Source organism: Schistosoma mansoni (assembly GCF_000237925.1).
Source record: "Schistosoma mansoni, WGS project CABG00000000 data, supercontig 0154, strain Puerto Rico, whole genome shotgun sequence".
Taxonomy (NCBI): domain Eukaryota; kingdom Metazoa; phylum Platyhelminthes; class Trematoda; order Strigeidida; family Schistosomatidae; genus Schistosoma; species Schistosoma mansoni.
Window position 1 is genome coordinate 600,550 of NW_017386049.1, and position 17,814 is coordinate 618,363.

General features: G+C 36.0%; 1 protein-coding gene and 1 non-coding gene across 2 annotated transcripts; both read left to right on the top strand.

The window, feature by feature from the left end:
* Window positions 1-5,000: 5,000 nt before the first annotated feature.
* Window positions 5,001-5,282, top strand: Smp_175300 (hypothetical protein; the record flags this gene model as incomplete). Its single annotated transcript, XM_018798464.1, has 1 exon — window positions 5,001-5,282. One exon carries the CDS (start codon window positions 5,001-5,003, stop codon window positions 5,280-5,282), a length of 282 nt encoding a protein of 93 aa, XP_018646714.1.
* An 8,355-nt stretch (window positions 5,283-13,637) lies between these two features.
* On the top strand, window positions 13,638-13,707 carry Smp_tRNA_01593_Gln_TTG.1.1. Its single transcript has one exon. It is a non-coding gene (tRNA).
* The last annotated feature ends 4,107 nt before the right edge of the window (window positions 13,708-17,814 follow it).

Genomic DNA, 17,814 nt, shown 5'->3' on the forward strand with positions numbered 1-17,814 from the left:
GTGAACAGTGGTGGGTAGCGAAAGCAAGAGAGATGGGAAAAGGCAGGGGCAATAGGTAACAGCAGACAGCTATTCAGACTTATTAAAGAAACCGGCATTAGGAACCCAACTATTAGCGAAAATATCTCAGACAAAGATGGGCATATCATTCATTCTCAATCCAGGAGATTGGATCGATGGGCAGAACACTTTAGGGATCAGTTCAACTGGCCTTCAGCCACACTTCAGTTACCCACGATCCCCAGTCGTCCTGAATGGAAAATTGAGGTAAGTCCTCCAACTCTCTTCGAGGTTGATAAAGCTATAGGAAATCTAAAGCGAGGGAGAGCCGCAGGCCCTGACAAGTTTACCCCTGAGATTTTTAAGGATGGTGGTCCAGTACTAGCAACGAGATTGACTGAGGTCTTAGGTAGAATCTGGGAACTGGACGTAATTCCATATGACTGGTCTCAATCACTGATTGTGCCAGTCTATAAAAAAAGACAAAAGTCCTCCTGTGACAATCACAGAGGAATCAGTTTGACTAATATAGTGTCTAAAATACTAGCTTCAATAATACTTGGACGCCTAACCAAAGCTCGTGAAGAGCAGACTAGAGAAAACCAGGCTGGTTTCCGACCTGGAGGTGGTTGTATAGACCAGATATTCACTCTACATCAGATCCTAGAACATAGACATACATCTAGACGTCCCACAATAGTAGTATTTCTCGACATTAAGGCGGCATTTGACTCCATTGATCGTGAGGTTCTATAGCAGTGTTTGTCAGTGAAAGGAGTACCAAAGAAGTACATTAACCTCATAAAGGCTCTCTACTCGAACACAACTGGTCGAGTTAGAGCCTATGGCGAACTGTCATCAGAATTGGCTACCTCAAGTGGTGTTCGTCAGGGCTGTCCACTCTCTCCATTCTTGTTTAACTTTGTCGTTGACATGCTTTTAGAGATATCACTTTCATCATCTCAATCTCCAGGAGTTGAACTTTTACCGGGAGATTCACTTGTTGACTTAGAATACGCCGACAACATAGTTTTATTTGGTGAAGACGCTGACAAAATGCAGAGTCTTCTGACCACTATAAGCAACTATGCAGGCATGTTCGGGATGTGATTCTCTCCCTCGAAGTGCAAAATGTTACTTCAGGATTGGGTTGCATCGACACCTGAACTAATGATAGGGAGTGAAGTAGTTGATCGTGTTGACAGCTTCACTTATCTTGGGAGTCTCATCAGCCCTTGTGGTCTGGTGTGTGACGAAATCTCAGCACGGATAGAGAAGGCTCGTCTAGCTTTCGCCAACTTGCGCCATTTATGGCGTAGGCGAGATATCCGTCTAGCAACAAAAGGACGGGTTTACTGTGCAGCAGTTCGGTCCGTCCTACTTTCTGGCAGCGAAACATGGCCGATAAGAGTAGAGGATATTCGTAGGCTACTAGTGTTCGATCATAGGTGTCTTCGACGCATTGCTCGTATATCCTGGGACTACCGGGTAAGTAATGCAGATGTTAGGAAACGGGTACTAGGTAAGGATGGCAAATCGATTGATGAAGTAGTGAAACTTCATCAGTTGAGATGCCTGGGACACGTGTTACGTATGCCCAACCACCGACTGCCACGACGTGCAATGCTTTATGGTGTAAGAGCAGGTTGGAAGAAAGCTAGGGGCGGCCAGACCAAAACGTGGCATAAATCCATGAAGTCGCTGACAAGTGGACTGGGCCATGTTGGTAGGTGTAGACTACCTGGTTAGGATTCGCGAGATGATAACAACCGATGGTTAGAGATCTTGAATGACATGGCTCAAAATCGTTTGCAATGGCGAAGGTGCATACACTGTTTGTGTTCTCCCAAATTCTAATCTTCTGAATTATTCATGTCCGTATCCTTTTTCTCTTTCCAAATTTATTTCACCGTACTATACTCCTTCAATAACATCTTCAAACCCTTATCTTTCACATAATACTTATACTCTTACTACTTCTACCACTATGGGATTTGAATCGACAACTTCATCTCTGTGCTAATGTGGTGTGGCAACTCGAACTGATGTACGTAGGTACGAAGTTCTACGTTGTAACTGACTGACTGATTGACTGACGCGTATACAGCCTCTGCCACGGAAGTCCTACTCACTGCCTTCTCGTGGCACCGGTGTTGTTTACGAAATTGAGAGGATGAAAAGCGAATGCCTGGCGCTTTAACCGGGTTGGTGGACATGGAGGGTCCACCTAAGGAAGTTGGAAAACCTTTATTCCAAATCAATGGTGCACATGGGCTCCAGTATCCTTAGGGAGCAAATGGCGTATGAAGCAATTGTTGGTCATTGGCTACTACGGGACTGCATCTCCTCACGATGCTCCACTGCCTTGTGGATCAGATCTTTAGGCCAAAGGCTCGGGGTGTGGCCCCCTAAGAAAAGCACGTGGTTCGGTTTGGGTACCTGTGCAGTAGTATCACAGCTCTCACACAAATCAAATGAGATTTGTGTGTTGCACATATATCTGGTGCTCCTTTGTACCACTATTTATGTGTTTAAATAAATGATAAATAATAACTCATTTTCGGTGCACCAGATCCATGTACTTGACTTTGCGACACACCTTAAATTTGAGAGGGTTAGCAATACTAAGGTTTAGTTGCTCTAACAGAAGTGGATGAAGTACAGTTTACATCTGTGATTTATTGGGGGAAAGTCAAATGCCTTTACCACTGAAACACTACTCAACATGTTAATACAATGTCAAACAAATTAAAACGATATCGAAATATGAAAGATTACAATCATGAGTGGGTTCAAGACACACAATAAACATAAATTCAGGAATGCGGGCACATCAAGTTGACGAGTTCCGAGGCGAGACAAAAATCAAATCCTGGATTCCACTGTTAATCACATTTCATCTATTCTACATAAATCCTAAGTATTTTGGCAAATTATCTATTTTATTCGAGACAGAAATAGGTCTGACTAAAGATCATCTACAGAAAGAAAAATACAAACGCATGAGTTGCTTTTCTATTTGTTCTATCAGTTGCATCCAATCAGATTGAAGCATCACAAAGAGAATTGAAGAATTGTGTTTATTTAGCGTCGATAATTCCTATATCTTCTCAATTAAAGATATGACAAATAGCATTCATTTCCATAAGAGTAGAGTTACAATATGCTAACAAGTATCAATCAACAATAAATCCAGTTTGATTAGAATGTCCTGTTGACTACCTTTAACCATCTAAGTGTTATATCTTCAACTTAAATTCTTAGTATATCGCGTAATACTTGAGCACTAGAACTCTAGAACCCTCCCAAGTCTCAAAATAAGAAGACAGAAGACTAGTAAGTAGGAATCTTATTCCAAACAGTGTCAATTATGGTACAAAACTGTCAGGTATTTATAGTTTTTAGTAGAAACGAAATCATAATTGAGTCAGTCAGTCAGCTACAACATAGGACCAGGCACATTTATGCATCGGTCACATTTATGCATCGGTCCAAGTTGCCATACCTCATATTAGCACAACAAGACCGGATTCATAGAAGTAATTAAGTTAGTGGTGGTAATATTTAAAAGAAAGGTTGTATATAAGGATATATTACGAGAAGAAAGAAAGATATGAAACAATTTTAATCTCAAGGTTTAAGGGAAGATAAAGAGTGTATACACCTACGCCATTGTGATCGATTCTGAGCCATGTCACACAGAGTCTCCAACCATTGGTTACGATGGTCGCGTGGACCCCAACCAGGTAGTCTGCATCTATCAACATAGTTCAGACTAGAAGTTAGTGACTTCAAGCTCTGATGCCACGTTTTGGTTTGACCGCACATGGGGTTATTAGCGTCATCCAATAGGGCAGCTACACGTAGTGATTTTAGAATATTCTCCCTAAATCTGATTGGATAGAATATGTTCAGCTCCTTTTGAGCTTCTCAGAGCTTCCTCAACTTCACCTGTAGACGGTCTTCACACTAAGATTAGTTCTTACTAAATATCTTCATATTTTTTTCTTCTGAAAACTCTTTCAGGTAATAACGGAATAAAGGAAGAAGATAAGAATTCAGTTATTCTTAGAAATCAACCATTATTATTACATAATCGAATCAAAGCTTATTCTACATGTTCACCATTAGATTTAATATTAACATCATCTTATCCATTGAATGAATTATTATCCTTAAAACTATTACCAAATATAAAACAATCACCTATATCCAATCAAAATATTATTAGTAATCGTGATAATACTGATATATTTGTACAATTATACTTTGATAAAGCCAATGTATACTCATCTTCATCTTCCTATCCTATGGATAAACAAGACAGTTGTATAGAACCATTATCTTCATTACATTATCCTTGTCAAGCATCATCATCATCATCATTTACTAATTCTTGTTGTCAATCAACATCAACTAGATCACATAATAGTCTATTTCAAAATAGTAATAATAATGGTTATAATAGTAGTAATGGTATGAATACTACTTATAATAGTATGAATAGTAGTTTATCACCTATGATGATAACACCGTCTAGTAGTTCATCTTTATTTTTTAATTGTGGAAGTAGCAGTAGTAGTAATAGTAGTATTAGTTATATAAATAGTAGACCAAGAACATCAAGTGATGTTAGTAATATGCGTAGATCATATTACTGTCATTCGAATGTAAACTATCTTCATCATCATCTTCAGCATCAGCAACAACAACAGCCATCAACTATGACACAAAATCCTTTTCTTCACCAATTTCAACATCAATCGAAAAGGCGTCAGGAACATACTACACGTCCTTTAAGTACAATCGATTATCAAACAACACAAAATATTTTTTCCAGTTTAAAATTAGGCGGAGATTTAACTAGTATTAATGAATTACTACCGGTGAATCATTCAAATATTATAGATCCAATAACTAGACCAAGAGCAGCAACTACTGGATCTAATTTATTATTATTAAATAAACAACGTTTATCAACAGTATTGAATCATTTAAAAATGAATTGGTTTAAAAAACAATCGAATATCAAAAAAATCTCTCAATACAACTTGACTACTACTAATAAACATAATATCAGTAGTATAAATGATAATACTAAAAAACAGAATCCTGATTCATTTGGATCAATTAGGAAAACTCATCTTAATCAAGATAACAATGATGATGAATATGTTGAAACATTTCCTATGAATATCAATACATTTTCAAATAATCTAGAGCATTTAACAATACAAACAAATACATTTCCAAATTTATCAAATCATTATATGATATTATAAATTGTAAGCCAAAATTCCCCTCACTCTACTTATGTATTTCTTTATACAATCACTCAATGTAGACAAACATCAACCAATTAGAACAATGAAATATATATGTGATGCTTTACAGCATTTATTTCTTCTTGTACATGTTGTGATATCCTTGTTGAAGTATCCGACTTCACTTAAAATATTGCTTACTTAGTTACTTACGCCTGTTCCCTCTCGTGAAGGAGCGCATAGACCGCCAAACCAGTACTCTCCATCTAAACTTATCCTGAACAATCCTTTCATGTTATTTTTTTAGTTTGTTTGTTATAACATTATATTTTTTATATACCGAACAATTTTATTCACCTATTTTCTCTAATCATTCCATTGATGAATCTTATAATTAAGGTTAGTTCTAATGTTTTCTTAATATATAATAAATATATCATAGTTAACATTAGAGGAATCTTTTTCCGTTTGGTCCTCTTGATGTAAGGAGTTCAATACACTTGAATGAAAGATGTAAATATTCTATAAATATGGGATTGAAAAGAGATCATTGATAAAAAAATATGACATTCTATTACTCAGCACTATGGCGTGTGGTACTGATGTCGATAGATATAAGTAGTATGTATTATCAATCGAAAGTGGGATGTCTGGAGACTGAAGGTTAAGAAGGTCGAAGAAAAGAAAGAACGAGAACAAAGAATGATTGGTGTGGAAACGATGGAACAGTCAATTCCGAGACGATTGATTAACATTTTGCAAATGAAGTATTCACTGCATGATTCTGTAATGATTCAGTAATTTGTACGCTGCTGATGTTGACAGAAATAAGTAGTATGTTTTACCAATGGAAAGTGGAATGTCTGGAGATTGAAGGTTAATAAGATCGAAGAAAAGAAAAACGAGAACAAAGAATGATCAGTATGAAAACAAAGGAACAGTCAATTCCAACACGATTGATTAACATTCTGCAAATGAAGTATTTATTGTATGATTCTGTAATGATTCAGTAATTGATGTGCTCAAATACATTCAATTATCTCTAATGGTGTTCTCATTCACTACACCACTGATCCTTTAAATGAACAATAAAATGATCAAAGGGATAAACTACCTAATATGACACATTTCACAAAAAACAATAAAGTTAGTAAAAAGAAAAAAAATTTTGTTTGTTTTATTTTTTTGTTTATCGATTTCCTTGTTATTTATATTCGAAATATTTTTTAGTTTTTTTTTTGATTTTTTTTCTTCTTTATTGATTGATTATTTTATTTTTATTTTTTTTGTTTTTTTGTTTACTTTTTCGTTTGTTTAATTGTTTTACCAATTATCAATCTATTTTATTATATATAAAAGTTATAAACATGTATTAATGAATATCAGTATTGATTGTATATCAAGTTTTGAATGGCTTTTTAATTTCTATGTGAAGTCACAAACTTCTAGTCTGAACTATGTTGATAGATGCAGACTACCTGGTTGGGGTCCGCGTGACTATCATAAACAATGGTTGAAGACTCTGTGTGACATGACTCAGAATCGATCACAATGGCGTAGGTGTATACACACTTTATCTTCCCTTAAACCTTAAGATTAAAATCGCCTCATAACTTTCTTCCCTCCTATACTATATCTTTATATACTATCACCATTAAATTAACTATGAATTCGGTGTTCATCTTGTTGTGCTAATATGAGGTATGGCAACTTGGACCGATGCATAAATGTGCCTGGTTCTACGTTGTAGCTGACTGACTGTGACAACTCAATTGTTTTCATAGAGTATATAGATATATACAGAACGTTTGACATTATTGTGGATTGGTAACTTTGAACATCTAATTATCTAGCGGTTAAACATTCAATTTAAAGGCTGTTATATCTAAAGCTTTAGATTCTTGCTATGCCGCGTATTACTAGACTACTTGAACGATCGAACCTTCAACGTCGCAAGAGAGAAGATAGAAGATTAGTAAGTAAGAATGTTATTCCCCAAAACAGTGTCCAATATAGTACAAAAATGTCATGTATTTATAGTTTTTTCGGCAGAAAGTAAATCATCATTTCGGACGGCCAATAGGCAATATAGGGGGGTCCTTCTTATTCATCTAATAGGGGAGCTACATGTCGGCATTCTGGGATGTTACTCTGGCGGTGATTGGCTGGAATGTCTTCTGCTCTTTGTGGTCTTCTTAAGGCTTCCTTGAGTTTGTCAACGAGCTATTCTTACAAAGGCTAAAGGTGATTTATACGATTCATGGTTTTGGGATCATTCCATCCAACCATTGCTTCCAGCTTTGCCATCGATGACATTCTGGAAGTAGCTCTGATGGATGTAAGTAATGGCTGTGTGAATCTGTTGCCTGGAGAAAGACTTCTCGACCTCGAGTATGCGGATGATATTGTCTTACTGTGCGATAATGCCCAAGGCATGCAATCCGCACTTAATCAGTTGGCAATCAGTGTCCGCAGGTACGGCATGTGCTTTGCACCCTTCAAGTACAAGGTACTCCTACAAGACTGGCAGGATTCTCATCTTGTACTCACCCTGGATAGTGAGCAGATTGAAGTAGTTGAGAAGTTCGTGTATCTAGGTAGCTGCATAAGTGCTGGTGGCGACGTGAGTGATGAGATCGATACACGTATAGTGAAAGCTAGAGCGCCTTATGCCAATCTGGGCCATCTTCGGCGCCTTCGTGATGTTAGTCTGGCTGTAAAAGGTCGGATCTACAACGCGTCGGTGAGAGCAGTTTTGCTCTATGCTTGTGAAACCTGGCCTCTCCGAGTTGAGGATGTTAGACAACTCTCTGTGTTCGATCATCGTTGTCTCCGAAGGATTGCTGACATTCAGTGGAAACACCATGTTAGTAATGCAGAGGTTCGGCATCGTGTGTTCGGGCGCAGAGACGATAATTCGATTGGTGTCACCATCTTGTAACACCGACTTCGGTGGCTTGGACATGTTTTACGAATGTCGTCCCAGAGACTTCCACGTCGTGCATTATTTGCCGACTCTGGGACTGGTTGGAAAAAGCGGAGAGGAGGTCAGTGTATGACATGGTGTCGTGGCATGAAAGAGAGCTGCAAAGGGCTAGCTTCTGTTGGTCCTTCACGACTCCCTGGCTGGGGGTCCGAGAGATGGTGCAACACAGTGGCTAGAGACGTTATCAGATATGGCTCAGAATAGAAGCCAATGGCGGTCCTGCTGTAACCTTCTTCTACTTTCTTCATAAAGAGTGGCTATAACTATCCTAACTGAGAGAGCTCTTCTGGTTGTACATTCAGTTCCCCCCATCACTACTCTTCTCCTTTTCTTTTTTTTCTTCTTTTATATATACGCATCTTCTTCCTTCTCCCATTCTCATTATTTTGTGTGGCGCATATGTATCTGGTGCCCTTTATACCAATATATATGTGATTAAATAAATAAATCACACCCGGCGCCTTTGACCTAAAGAGCATCTTAAGGAGATGCAGTCCCATGGTAGCCGGTGACCAACGATTGATTCATACGCCATTTGTTCCCTCAGGATACTGGAGCCAGCCCATGTGCACCATTGTTTTGGAATGAGGGTTTTCCAACTCCCCTAGGTGAACTTTCCGTGTCCGCCAACCCGGTTAAAGCGCCGGACATTCAGAATTCAGTAGTTAAATACGAAATCCGTTCAGTGTTTGAAGTAAATGGTGTTGAGTTTGATTATCAGAGACAGTATCAACTCTGGGATATAGTAGGTATATTCAGTTGACAAGTTTACAAATTGGACAAAACGTGCCTCTTTTATTCTATTAATACCCATTATGGTAACTGGTATAACATAAACATATAATGATTTCATCATATTACAATAGTAATTACTGATGAAATTCAAGAATTGCGTTTCGTCTAATTTTGAAGCTCATCAGATGAGTCTATATTTCTTTATTCCAAGTCAATATTCTAACTAGAATTTTATAATGATACCAATTTTTCTTCAATTTGATAAATATACATTCATATATATAGTTGAAATCATGAATCAGTTAAAGCTAGAGCACCATGAAAAACCTGGGAGTACTGGACGGCCGTTTCGTCCTATTGTAGGACTCCTCAACGGTGCGCATCCACGATCCCGCACTCGCGAGATTCGAATCTAGGACCTACCAGTCTCGCGCCAGAGCACTTGACCGATAGACCACTAAGCCGTCAGGGATTCAACGGTTTTAATGTCTAACTTCAACCAATTCACAAAGTAGAGCAACCATTTCACCAATTGTCTTCAGTGAGTTGATATCTCCCAACAGACCTGGTTGAACAATAGATATATATATTCTTTAAAAATAAAAAATGAATAAACTTACTAAAATAATTAATTTAGGTATACGTAAATTTCCTTGAATTAGAAGTATTTCTGTACATGTTAAACATAAATAATGTGATCCATTATTATTTGGAATTAAACCAGTACTGGTATAATCTTTTGGTTTAAAATGAACATGAACAGACCATGCAAATTCTATAATAAGTAGTAGATAAAATGAGAAAGACAAATAAAAGACATTAGTAAGTTTCAAAATAGTGATAACTTATTGTATGTATAGTATTAGGGTTTCGGTCACTAAATGCTAGGTTCAAACCCAAATCCATCATCATCAACTTTCCCAACCCTGTAATAACATTAGCTTTTTGACTTAGACTGTAGTTCACTTTTAAGGATCTTCTATCAACCTAACTACACTTGTGGAGTGAGTTACATAGGATGATATTTAGAAGTGCATTTTTCTCGCTTTGTGATCTCTTACTATCGTATCTATGGAAAAGTTTAATTGAGACTGCCAATAGTCCTGTTTTAGTTCATGTAGTCCGAGATAATAATTCATTCACAAAAACCTATCATATTTAAAGTAGTTCGTTCGAAACCCTTTAAACAGTTGATATGTTTTCATAATAAAGTTACGCAATGGAGTTAAACATTTGAAAGATACAAATTCAGACCTTTTCTACCTTGACTAATCTAAGTTTGAGTAATCTTGCCTACTATGAAGATGATTCAATACGCGTCACATTCATAAATCATTCTCCTACACATTTTTAAATCTACTTTATCAATAGTAGATTTTGGTTAGCAGTAGAATCCAGAACACTCATTTCATCCTATCAAGGACTTGTCATGGTGAGACTACAGTTTATGGACGAGCCAATCAGAATAGTCTAATGGGTTTCAAGGTCATGGTGCCAATTCCCGTACGTGGTGCTCATGTACGATCGGTTCACAGAGGATTTTAGAGAAGACTTGACAACTAAGCGGCTACAATAAGTGATATCACTAAGAAGTTCCATTATTTGAAATTGCAGTGATCAAATGACTTGTAGACCTTGTGCAGACTACCGTGATGTCCTTCAATATAACATTATTTGAAGGAAGCTTTTTCGCTCGATCCAGATTGCAATACAGTGGCTAGAGACATTATCAGATATGACTCAGAATAGAAGTCAGTGGAGATCCTGCTGTAATCTTCTTCTACTTTCTTCATAAAAAGTGGTTGTAACTTTCTTAACTGAAAGAATTCTTCTGGTTGTACTTTTCCGTTTCCTCCGTTATTGTTTTTATTATTACACTAACATACATTAATCTATGGTTGTTACTGTTCTTCTCTTTTTTCTTATATGCACATTACCTTCTTTTACTGTTCCCATTTTCATTGTTTTGTGTGGCGCATATATATCCGGTGCCTACTTGTACCAATATTCGCGTGTTCAAATAAAATAAAATCATGGATAAGTAATGCTGATAAGTTCCATATTGAGGTGAAATATCTGTTTAATGATTATAGATTTTTTAAATGATGGTTTAACTGATATCAATTCGAGATTTAAACAAATTTCCTTATCGCAAGATACATTTTTATTTGTCGTTAAAGTTGGATTTCTCCCACTTTTTATAATCAAATTTGAATTGATCTGTCAATATAAAGGTCTATAGTTTGGTCAATGAACCTATGAACTAAAGTTGTGAAAACTTTATTTTACAAAATTGAGAAGTTTGATTGTCAGTTGTTGATAAGTCTTGTTGATTGAACGCTATTATTCGGATCCCAAGCTAGTCTCGTAACCCCTAACCAAGCTAGAACTACACAGCGACTTGAACACGAGAGAAAAGGCACAAAATATGCGAGAAGCAGTTTTACTTCAAAGGTTCATCTATGTACAAAAAATATAGGGTTTTTTTAGTATTTTAGAAGTCTTTGGGTTTCCCTGAAAATTCTAGAATACTACTAAACTACTAGACAATCAGAAACTCTACATATGACTTGTCACTTTCGTGATGTTTCTGGCATAACTTCTAGCGGACGCTGATTGGATAAAATGCTTCTTAATGTTTCCTGAGTTTGTCATGTCGATTGCGAGTAATTTTCAAAATCGCCCCCAACAGTTGTCCAAAAACTACATATTAGTGGCATGGAGATGTCCTATCTCCATTCCAATGGTTTATAGCATATCTAGAAATCAAGCACTTTATATAACTCTTCAGTTCATATTTGTATGGTCTCCTTATATGATCATTAATCGCTTGAATATGTATAAAACTAATTAAATTAACATAGAAAGTCATTAATGTTTCTTGTCTTCAACTGTTCATCTTTGAAGTCTTCACAGCTTTCTATGAAGTGCTTAATCTACTTGGAAAAGATTTTTTCCTTTGATCATTCAAATGAATTGTAGAACTTGATACATGTGACATCGGTTCATTCTGCTGTACCCATCCAAGATACGATTCGAGAACAAAATATGAATCAGTAGAGTGAAAGAGTTTATGAGGAATCTATAAACTCAGGATGTAAACGTAGACAAACAGTGAATGCACCTTGGTCACTCAGAACTATTTCAAGCCATATCAATCAAAGTCTCTAATCACTGTTTACAATAACCACGAATACCTCAATCAGGTAGTTTACACAGTCAATATGGCTCAGCCCAATTGTGAGAGACTTCATGAACTGATACAATGCTTTGGTTTGGGTGTCGTGACTTTCTTCGAACCTAATCCTATACCAAACAACATTGCCCGTAGAGATTTTCTGTGAATGGGCACATGTAACACATGTTCCTACTTTCTTAGTCGATAAAGATTCACTATCTTGTCAGTTTATTATCCATAATTACGTAGTACACTGCATCTAACATCAGAATCACTAACTTGACAATCCCAAAATACATGAGCGATGCTTAGAAAATACCTATGATCAAATACTAGTAACCTAAGGATATTCTCTACTCTTAATAATCATGTTACAAACCCACAAAGTAGAACCAAATAAAAAGCTATGCAGTTAACTCGTCTTTCAATTGTCAAGGAGATATCTCGCCGACATCTGATATATTGATAAAAATGTCTCCAACATTTCATCAGTTAACTGAAAAGGTTTGACGAAATAATCGAGAACTTTCAATGGAGAGTGGTTTCGTCTCTTTACAAACCTTCATCAATATCACGAAGGACGAATATCACCTGACGTAGATCTTTAAGGCCGTGCTCACTGCCGGCTGGCTCCATAAGGTATTTCCTGGAGTTCTAGTGAGAAGCAATGACTAGTGGAGTACAACCAGGTCTGTTGTGACATAGTAACTCACTGCAGAAAATGGTGAATGGTTGCTCAATTTCGTGGATTTGTTGAAGTTAGATATTAACACCATCGGATGCCGGCCTGCCCAGTGGTCTATCGGTTAAGTGCTCGCGCACGAGACTGGTAGGTCCTGTGTTCGAAACTCACGAGGCCGGACCGTGGATGCGCACTGCTGAGGAGTCCTACAATAGAACGAAATGGCCGTCCAGTGCTTCCAGGTTTTCCATGGTAGTCTAGCTTCAATTGATTCAGGATTTGAATTATATAAAGTTATTAAAATCTCCACAAAACCCCATTCCGAATTATCTATTATGTAAATAGGCCTCAATAACCTTTATTTGTTAACCTGTTTTGATGCTTTAATAACTATAGGAGTTGGGATCTTCACAATGTTAATGTTAAAAATTCAAATAATCAATATATATGGGCAATTATTGCATTGAATTATTCGTAATCAGATATTCTTATTAGTTGATAGGTAACTAAACTATGCACAAAACATTACAAGCAAAGATGGATAGTGGATAGCAGTGGAATCCAGTACGTGCGTTTCGTCCTATTTGGGGGTCGTCAACTGGATTTACCTGCATCTCAGAGTTGATGTTCACTCTGGGACTCGAACAATGCTTGAGAATACGCACAGTATGCACATATGCCAATTAGAGGATGACCAGTCGCAGTCCTAAACATCAATGAGAAGATTCAAACAAGTAATACTATGGAAATTTAAACTTCACCCCATTGTACAATTAAATGGCTATCAGGACTCCTCAGCTAAGTGGATAACGCGATAGAGTTTGAAGCGAAAGGTACTAGGTTCAAGTCTCAAAGTGAAGATCAACAACTCTGAGACACAGGTACATCCAGTTGACGAGTCCCGAATAGGACAAAGTGACACGCCTCTCACTCCAATCCACTGCTAATCACTACTATCCATCTTTGCTTACAAGTAACTATAGTTTCTTATAGTTATTAAGATTAAATAGGAAAGAAAGTTTTAAGTCATTGTTTTTTATTATTTTATAATATTAAATTTTACATGATAACCATATCAATAAACTAATACATTCAATACAAAATGTAGTAAATTGTATAATTTGATATAATGATATAACTAAATTAAATATATTCAATAATAAATAAATAAGAATTAATTTACATAAAATAATTAAAAATTTATAAAATAAATGATCATTACTACTGTTTATATACATATTATGATGATGATAATTATATAACAAGAATAAAGATGACGGTGATGAGGATGACGACGGCGGCGATTGCGAAGACGATGCCGACGGTGATTGAATATGAATGATACCAAATTGTAATAACCATATTGATGTACATAATAGAATAAATGTACTAGATATAGTATGATTAAATTGTAAATTAGATGAATAATGTAAAAATAAACTAGAATTACTAAAATAAAAAAAACAATCAGAGAAAAAAAAGAGAAGGGAGAAAGAAAAGGAGAAAATTAGTACTTGGCATGAATGAGATTGAATTAGTTTACAATGATATCAATGTTTCGTAGCTAGTTAGCTAGCTAGTAACTAATCAAGAATGTTTAAAAATAATTTCTATTCATTAGAAAATGCAAGATATTGCTTCAAGACTGGTACGTTTCAAACACTTGAACTAATGCCCTCAAATGCCCTGGTATGGCCGAGAGTGGGGAGAGTCCCTCTCGAAATGCTGTCATATGGCCACGCATATATAGCTTCTACCACGGAGGTCCTACTCACTACCTACCTTCTCATGGCGGGATGGGGTGTTGTTTACGAATTTGAGAGGACAAAAAGAGAATGTCCGGCGCTTTAACCGGGTTGGTGGACATTTAAGTTCACCTAGAGGAGTTGGAAAACCCTCATTCCAAACTAATGATGCAAATGGGTTGGCTCCAGTATCCTGAGAGAACAAATAGCGTATGAATCAATCGTTGGTCACTGGCTACTATGGGACTGCATCTCCTCACGATGCTCCATTGCCTTGTGGATCAGACCTTTAGGTCAAAAGCTCGAGATGTGGTCCCCTAAGAAAACCACTTGCTTCGATTTGGGCACTGTGCAGTATAATAGCCCTCACATAAATCAAGTAAGATTTGTGTGACGTATATATATCTGGTGCCCTTTTGTACCAATATTGGAAAAGTCGTATTTCGATTGGAGGATAATTCACGTGATAAAAGTTGGACATAAAGTCATAACAAATTGGCATACATCCTTTTATAAAATCATAACAATATCATCTCTTGATTTCCCGTTCACAATTTTCTTTCCAACCTATCCTTATTATATCGTCAACAATCCATTAATAAACTTTCAATTAACTAATTTAAAATAATAAGATCTATAATTTTTGTATTAATTACAATCTTTTTTTCTTAATATTAACAATAATCAGTATAATTGTTTTATTTGTACAACTATCTTGGGATTCACTATAGATCCCCCCTTCCCGCCTAGTAACAACATACATAATGAGTATGACTCTTTTACTTGCACAACTATCTTGCGATTCACCATAGATCCCCCCCCTAGTAACAACACACACATGCACATCAATAAAAAAAAATCAATTAATCAATCAATCAATCAATGAACTTACCTATAATCAATAAATTTAATATTTTCAATAAATAATATCCAATCACTTAACATATATATACTAATTATTATTAATATAATAAATATACGATATTTAATTAAATATAAATAATAATATAATTTAATTTGATATTGATTATTAATTAATTTTATTGATTTTTTTTGAATTTCTTTTTGTATATTCAATAATTGATAATTATCATTATTTATAGAATTTTGTTGATTAAATGTTATATTCTAATGATTTAAAAAAAAAAGAAAAAGAAAACAAATAAAACATATTCAGGTAAATTTCAATAGTTGAAATTATGAATTAATTGAAGCTAAACCAACATGAAAAACCTGGAGGCACTGGATAGCTGTTTCGTCCTGGTATGGAGCTCTTCAGCAGTGAAAATCTATGATCCCGCCTCACGAGATTCCAACCCAAGACCTACTGGTCTCACGCGCGAGTGCCTAACATTTAGACCACTAAACCGGCTGGTATTCAGCGGTGTTAATGTCTAACTTTAACCGATTTTACGATCAAGAAAAAACAAAAATAGTACTCAAACTTCTTGTCTGAAAGATCATCTGACATTGTTGATGATAAATAGTACACACTGTCAACATATTTGAATTCGATTGATTACAATTTACATCCATATATTCTTTCAATTACAAAATGAATAAAACAGTAATGAACTAATGAATTCGAGATTAAATAATTTCTAATATTTAATTTCTTGTATTTCAACTAATTCGTGATCATCATTATCATCATCATCATCATCGGACAAAATCATTATTGGTTGATGACAACTGTATATTATAGTTGAAATCATGAGTCGATTGAAGCTGGACAACCATGGAATACCTGGAAGCACTGGACGGCCGTTTCGTCCTAGTATGGGACTTCTCAGCAGTGCACATCCACGATTCCGCCTCGCGAGATTCGAACTCAGGACTTACTGGTCTCGCGCAAGAGAGCTTAACCACTAGACCACTGAGCTGGCAACCGATGATGTTAATGTCTAACTTCAACCAATCCACGAAGTTCAACAACCATTCACCAATGTCTTCAGTGAGTTGATATTTCACAACAGACCTGGCTGAACTCCACGGGTCACTGCTTCCCACTAGAACTCCAGGAAATATCTCTTGAAATCAGTAGATTAATAAAGTGAATAGTTAAATAAGCAAAGTTTGGGAATAATAATAATAATAAAACAAATATAATCATAAATATTATACTTACATTGATCAATAATAACAAACTGAGCAAGAGAACAGCTAATGATTCAGTTACTAACCAAGCAATAGATAGAATACATAATGTTGAAATATTCATGATCCATGTAGAAGATGAAACACTAAAAACAAATTGTTGTAAATTGGGATCGGGGAACAGGGAGGAAGGGGGAATACAGAGAGATAGAGAGAAAGAGTAAAGTGATAGAACAATACAAAAAAAAGGTCATATATATCTTAACAAATATCGATATACTAATGAGTATGAGGCGAAAAGACTTGTAGGTGAGGATAGCAAATGCAATATATCCCAAATTAGCAAGTATAGAGCATTGAATGGCAGTGTCTGTACTATATGCGATAAATCTTTGTTACTATGCTATGGGTTAAGATATTACGCGGTTGGAGACAGTCGACAAGAGACTATTTTTGACCGAGGGCACTGTCTATTTGATACTCATTAGTACCCTGCTCGAACAACTTAATGATAACGTCTTATACTGTGAAAACAGATGATATAGATTCAAATATCATTTAAAATGCCGTTATAAAAATATTACATATGACACTAGTCAATCAAATGTAGGTTCATCTCAACCAAATTATAGATCATCCCAAGTAATAAATACATTCTGATCATATACTCGCTTCAAGCTACCATTAGTAAAATGCTCTCTTCCTTTGAACTGAACACAAAGATTTAACTGCTATTTCTATTAAAAAAAGGTTACAGTTTTAGTTGAATCAATTTATTTCATGGTTTTTTTTCGTAGATACAGAAATATGAAGTTCATCCCCATCTTTTGAGTCAACACTGCCAAAAAACTGTCAAACCATTAGCAAACAGTTGTCTTTTAACCCTTACGATTGTTTAGTTATTATCCCTTGATTGTTGCTGACTGGGTGTTCAAGTGTGTACACTGCTATGATCCAACCGAGCCATATTAGCTGCAATACAGTAAGACTGAGGGCAGTGAACTTAAGGTTACAAAGGTGAAGTCGTATTGTAGTGAACGAGAACATAGACAGGGACAACCAAATGTATTTGAATATAAAATTACAAAATCTCTTAGCAAAATCTGAGGACCATATAGTAAATACGT